The sequence below is a fragment of the Otolemur garnettii genome, unplaced genomic scaffold, assembly GCF_000181295.1.
Source record: "Otolemur garnettii isolate 467f Iridium unplaced genomic scaffold, OtoGar3 scaffold00100, whole genome shotgun sequence".
Classification (NCBI taxonomy): Eukaryota; Metazoa; Chordata; class Mammalia; order Primates; family Galagidae; genus Otolemur; species Otolemur garnettii.
In genome coordinates this window covers 2,700,140-2,707,307 of record NW_003852495.1, presented here as the reverse complement: position 1 = coordinate 2,707,307, position 7,168 = coordinate 2,700,140, and the positions used below count along the sequence as shown (strand labels likewise).

Sequence of the window (7,168 nt, the reverse complement as noted above, 5' to 3'; positions counted from 1 at the left end):
AAATATATTTAAAGTCCAACACCAAAAGAATGCCAAAAGAACTTAGAATTACTTTATAATTCAAATATAATTTAAAAAGTAAGTACAGGTACTATTTTAAAGGAGAAAAAATTTAAATCTCTTTCTTACCTGATGCCCTTATATCTGCCTTATCTTCAGAACCCGTATTTTTATCTTTACTCAAGTCTTCAACTATAAGTTTGTCAAAATGCTCAATACAAAGTCTGCTGTCGATCTGATATAACAGTGCAGGGCAAAGGTACGTAAACAGATCAATTGAGATGGGAGTGTTGGCACCATGACCATAGTATTTTAATAACTGAGTGACGTTCAAACACTGCAAGGAAATTGATAAAGGAAATTAAATACAGTAGTATCTTTAAGAATGCAGAAAAATAACTGTATAATCTAAAATATTCTAATTATTTGAAATTAATCTGTCATACAGATAGCTATTAAAAATAAAGCTTTTTAATAAGATTTTATAGAAATACATTCAACTAGATTACCCACGATTTTTTATGGATTTTAATAATTTTCAACTCCAACACATGAAAGATAACTTTCTATTATGAATAATCTCTCATTCCAAGATCAAGGAGTCAAAAAAAAAAAAAAAAGGCAGGTATGGGGCGGGAAGGAGAATGACTCATCATAATGCTCCTAATATTCTCATGGGATGAGAAGAAAAATCACTTCCCTATCAAATTGCAATCATCAGTGACTCAAGATCCTTATTTGGGAAACACTACATGATTGTTCACTGATGTGCTACCTCACAATGTTTATGACACAAAAAACCCACCAAAACTCAAACTATAAACACACAAAAATGATTCTTCTGAGGTGTTAATTACCATGTGGTACTACCCTGTTCAATGCATAGAATGTTTTCAGAAATCACAGATTTCCCAAGGTGGCTCAGACCTTGTCAAAATACCAATAACAATTCTGATGGTAAGAGATCTGAGAGGTCTGATACAAAAAAGAAACATGAATAAGATCTAGTTATCACCAACAAAAGATTCTAGGATATTACCCATAGTGATAAATTCATAATTTGAAAACATACTAAGATCTTAATATATGTTATTTTAACATCATTGCTTAAAAATACTAACAGTCAAATATCTGATGATGTATTCAGGGAAGAAACAAAAACATATCTACTTAGATGCAAAACATATCTCAATGATAATAACAGAAAAGGGTGAGGTCATTTTCCACATCTAATGGTATTTACTGACTTCTATATATATGAACAAGCAATATAACAAATTTTTCCAAACTTTAAGAGCTACAAATCAGAAGGGTGTTGATCTACCTTTAATGAAACAAAAATAAAATGTGCTTCAGGTGAATAGGTAAAAACAAAAGAAAGATCAAGAGCCAATCAAATGTGAAAGTACCCAAAAATATAAAAATTCAAAGGAAAATAGGACCATCCCACTACTATTGATGTTCCCTATTATTTTAGTATTCATCCCTGAATCTGTTAAAAGGCCTCAGAAAAGACCAATCTCATAAGACAGAAGGCCTTAACAAAAAATGACATGAACAAAACAAGCCAATCACATGTGCAAAAAATACCTAACTTTGGAGCTAGATCAGTAAGTAGGAATCACTTAATAGTTATTTCAATAAAATAAACATGAAAATGAAACTGTTCTAGTGACTTCCAAAAAGGACAGGGTGAACAACAACAAAACACACATACAAAAAGATTCTAATTTTAAAATACCTAAAGAGCAGCTAACAGTAGCAACAGTGAAAATTAACTCAGAAAACCAAACATTTCATACATTTTTAACAATATTTAAGTATTGATTAGAGAAACCCAAATTTGAGAACACAGGAAACAAGTAATATCAGTGAAAAATCCAGACAAAAATATCTTTATACTGACTTTGATTCCTTAATGTTTTTTATTCAGGAATGTTACCTGATGTTCCACATGTCCACATATGGAAATATGTTTAGATATGATTAACTATTCCACTGTTATCCTATCTTTAAAATGCACCACAATCATCTAAGAATTTTGAAGCAACCATCGGACACCATTTTATACTTACTTCATGTTGACGGTCATCTTCATTATGATCTTTGTGACTAGCAGCTGAATAAATTGCACTTTTTTTAACATGTGGTGCTTCTCTCTTTCTAGTATGTCGAAGTTCACCATCATTATCAGGATCAAGATCTTGGTGTCCATGACCAGGATCATGACCATTATGTTCTGGAAGATGTACATGAGAATGACCTGGGTTATGTACACGATCAGGTTTGTGGACCCGATTATGCTCATACTGTTCACCCTGATCATGGTTAGGGGGAAAACCTGGTGTAATAACCTCAGAATTTTCATTACTTTTCTTCCCTTTTTTCTTCCTCTTTCCTTTCGGTAGCTTAACATCAGATTGTTCCTGTGTTTTATTGGTCTCTGTTGAAGGTTCATGACTAGGCTCCCCACGCTCACTGGGAGTAATGGAATCATTATGAACATGGTGAGTTGTGTTATGATCAAGGCGATGATGCAAACGATGGTGATGACGTAGGCGATGATTATGGTCATGTGTATGTTTATCATCAGCTTTTACAGATACTTCAACTGTCTCTTTCTCTGGATCACATTTATGGTTTCTTTTTGTTGATACACTGGTCACAGTTTGATTTTCTGAATTTAAATGATTATGGGAATGCTGGTGGTTATGTGAGTGAAAATGCTTTCCCTCTTGAACTGCCAAAATATCTAAGTGAGAAACATGATCGTGGCCAAGATCCTCATGATTAATCTCAACTACTTTTATCTCTCCAAGACCCAAGTTTGTTAAAAGTTTCTCCAGACCAAAAAAAGATAATCTTCCATTTTCACCATAGCGGTCAAAAAGTTTTTCAATATAGTATTTTTTTTCATTTTCAGCAGCCAGCACTGAAAATTTGCTTGGCTCCAATTCTGTCATTCCTCGATGATGTCTGTGAAGCTCCTCAGGGCCATGGTCATGTTCTTCATGGCAATGGTTGCAATGATGGAAAATAAATGTCAGCAAACAAATGAGGCAAAATTTTGTGTGCATATGTACCTTCATTTCTATTTTTCCTAAAAGGATTTAAAAGAGAGAAGCATTAGTTTATACCTAGACACATTCACAATAATCACAAACTATCTAACAGTTGCCAACTCACTGAGCAAATATTTTATTCCATTTCTTTTGAGGCTTTGAAACAATCTTTTCTTTTCTAATGCCCTATAAAAACAGCTCCTTTTAATTACCCAAAATAGTGTACAGCCCTTCAAATTAAAACAAATTGTTCAAGATTCATCCTCAAGACTACTCTGGCTCCCTTTAAGCAAACATTGACAATATACAGGAATTGCTGGCTTCCTTCCTATCTAGTCCTTTACAAATACATTTGCCCCTCCAGGATGTCTTTGAGGGGGAGTCAGTGCAATAAGGCTAAAAAGTAAAATGGTAAAATATGTAAGAATCGGGAAAAAGAAAGCTGTTTTTATTTATTAAAAAATGGCAGAACTAGGGCAGCACCTGTGGCTCAAGGAGTAGGGTGCCGGCCTGATATGCCAGAGGTGGTAGGTTCAAACCCAGTCCTGGCCAAAAAAAACCCCAAACAAACAAACAAACAAACAAAAAATGGCAGAATTAAATATGCAGAAAATCTGGAAACAATCTATAAAAATTAATAAAATAGTACAGCTGCTAAATATTTAGACAATCTAAATTCACTTGTATTCCTATATACTAGTATTAGAAAACGAAATCAGAAAATACCCTTTACAGCAGCAAATAATGTGGAATAAACCTAATAAAAGATGAATAATATTTTTATATAGAAAAGGATCACATATTGCTGAGAAAAATTTAAGACCTAAATAAATAGATGGCTATATCATGTTTATGACTGGATGAGCTACAGGTCCAATACAACTCCAACCAAAAACCCAGAAGTTATTTTGAGAAAATTGACAAGCTATTTTTAATATTTACACAGAAAAGGCCATCTTGAAGAACAAAATAGGAACATTTACTCTACCATTTATTAAAGACAAGCCAGGTACAATGTGGCTCATGCCTATAATCCTAGCACTTGGGAGGCCAAGGCAGGTAGACTGCCTGAGCTCACAGGTTTGAGACCAGCCTGAGCCAGAGTGAAACCTTGTCTCAAAAAAAAAAAAAAAAAAAAAAAGTCAGGCATTGCAGTGGGCACCTGTAGTCCCAGCTACTCAGACGGCTAAGGCAAGAGAATCACCAGAGCCCGAGGGTTAGAGTTTGCTGTGAGCTATGATGCCAGGGCACTCTACTGGAGCAACAAAGTAAAACACAATGTTTCAAAAATAAATAAATTAATTAAAAATAAAAAGACAGTCTGGTATATGGCACCATAACAAACAAACCAAATAATCTTAAAACAGAAAAGGAGGTCTTTTCCTTGTAACTTGGTCAATTAGATTCGGATATAGAAGAAAACAGTAAATAAAATTTGACTCTCACCCCACATCATATATAAAACTCAATTACAGACGGCATGTGAACCTAAAGCTGAAACAAAAATGTTAAAACAAGGTGTCTGGAACCGCTCTGTCCAATATGGTAGGCACCAGTCATATACAAGTATTAAAATTAACTAAAATTAAATTTAGAATTCAGCTTCCTAGCAGCCTAGCCACATTTTAAGTGTTCTATAGCCACATGTGGCTAATGGCTATCATCTCAGACAGTACAGACACAAAACATGTCTATCATCACAGAAAGTTCTATCAGACAAGCATACTTCTATTATCTGGAAATATAATGTGAGCCATTTGCTTTATGAAGAAATAAAACTAATTTCATACTATAATCTATTTAACCCACTATATCCAAAATATTATTTTAACATATGATCAATAAAAAATTACTGTGATATTTTACATTTTTAATAATTTGTCTTTGAAATCTAGCTTGTATTTTACACTCATAGCACATCTTAATACTGACTAACCATGTTTTAACTGTTCAATAGCCAGAGGCAGCTACTGGCTACTATACTGAAAAGTGAAGATCTCAAAGCTCTATTTAAAGATCGTGAGATGTTCAAGATAGGATACATAAAGTATTATAAAGGAAAGACTGGGCCAGGTTTGGTGCCTCATGTCTGTAATGCTAGCACTCAAGGAGGCCAAAGTAGGAGGATCCCTTTAGGTCAGAAGTTCAAAGCCAACCTAAGCAAAAATGAGATGCCATCTCTATCAAAAATAGAAAAAAATTAGCTAAGCATTGTGCTGTGCACCTGCAGTCCCAGCTTCTTGGGAGGCTGAGACAGGAGGACTGCTTAAGCCCAGGAGTTTGGGGTTGCAGTGAGCTGTTATGATACCACTGTACTCTATCAGGGGTAACAGAGAGACTGTCTCAAAAAAATAAAGACTGATATATATTACATTAACATTAAAAGAGTTTCTGCTTAAGAGGCATCATAAAGAAACTAAAAAGGGGGGTGGCTCCTGTGGCTCAAAGGTGTAGGGCACCAGTCCCATATGCCGGAGGCAGCGGGTTCAAACCCAGCCCCAGTCAAAAACTGCAAAAAAAGAAAGAAACTAAAAAGGTAAGCCATAGTTTAGAAGACTACCAAAATGTATAATCAATAATATATAAGGAATTCAACAAATCAATATGAAATTATGAACCAATCCAATGGAAAAATGAGAAGGTGCCTTGAATAAACATTTCATAAGAGTAGCCAAATTACAAAGAAGCGTATGAAGATGTTCAACCTCAACAGTCATTAGGGATATTTAAAGTCACACTTGGATACTACTACACGCTAATTTAACTAAAATATAAAAGATTATCAATGTCAAAAGAAAGCAAGAATATAGAACTAACTGGAACTTGTATACATGGCTAGTTTGATTATATACTTTATCTTTTGAAACACTGGCAAGATCTGTCAAAGTTGAACATAAAAGTATCTATTCACACAACAATTCTATTCCTGTATACATGACCAATAGAAACGCATGTACATGGGCTCAGCACCTGTAGCACAGCGGTTACAGTGCCAGCCACATACACTGAGGATGGTAAGTTCGAACTCTGCCCGAAACCAGCTAAACAACAATGACAACTGCAACAAAAAATAGCTGGGCACCTGTAGTCCCAGCTACTTGGGAGGCTGAGGCAGGAGAATCACTTAAGCCAAAGAGTTTGATGTTGCTGTGAGCTGTGACGTTACAGCACTCTACCAAGGGTGACACAGTGAGACTGTCTCAATTTAAAAAAAAAAAATGCATGTACATGGAAAAGAGAGCAATGTGAATGTTCACATTATCTTTATTAATCACAGCTTAAAGATGAAAAAAACCTAAACATTCCTAAAACAATAGAATGAATAAATAAAACAGAATAATCTTGATAGAATACCACACAGGAATGAAAATGAAATTATAGCTTCATACACAAACACAGATGAGTTTCAAAAATATACATTGAGGAAAAGATGATAAACACCAAAGAAAAGCATGTATACACATATAATTTTATTTTTATGCTGTTTCAAATGAGCAAAACTAAACCAAGATACTGATTACACTTTGAAAGAAAGATGGGGGAGTCACTGGGAAAAGACCAGTGTGGAGGGGAATGCCAAAATGTGGCAATGTTCTCTTTCCTGACCTGAGCAATAGTTACACAAAGAAGTTTACTTTGTGATGATTCATGGTCCTCAGGCCCTGTTGTGTTTTCTGAACACATACTCTATTTTGATGAAAAGTTGTTTAAAAATCAAATTTTATTCAGTAAAAACCGATTAGAAAATGTAATTGTAAACAAAATCATATGGCTTCTAGGAATAAGTAGAACACAACATACAAACCATTAAAAGAAAAAATTTATAGCATGTTATTGAAAGCTGGGTATGGTGACTGCCACCTATAGTCTCAGCTACTTAGGAGGAATGCCTGAGCCCAGGAGTTAAAGACCAGACTGGACAATACAGTAAGACCCCATCTCTTAAAAAAAAAAAAAAAAGTAAGAAAAAAACCAGACACAGTGGCATACGCATGTAGTTCCAAGTACTTGGTAAGTTAAGGTGGGAGAATCTTTAGAGCCCAAGAGTTCAAGTCCAGCCTGGGTGATTGACAGCAAAACTCTATACCCAAAAAAAAAAAAAAAAA

General features: G+C 34.6%; 1 protein-coding gene across 1 annotated transcript in view; it reads right to left on the bottom strand.

The window, feature by feature from the left end:
* Window positions 1-3,098, bottom strand: part of SLC39A10 (solute carrier family 39 member 10) — a 54,279-nt gene extending 51,181 nt beyond the window's left edge. Inside the window, exons 1-2 of the mRNA XM_023516929.1 lie at window positions 2,076-3,098; window positions 130-337 (exon numbers count right to left, since the gene is read on the bottom strand). Coding sequence (XP_023372697.1) covers window positions 130-337; window positions 2,076-3,089 — 1,222 coding nt within the window. The 5' untranslated portion in view covers window positions 3,090-3,098. The remainder of the gene's footprint in view (window positions 1-129; window positions 338-2,075) is intronic.
* Window positions 3,099-7,168: the final 4,070 nt, after the last annotated feature.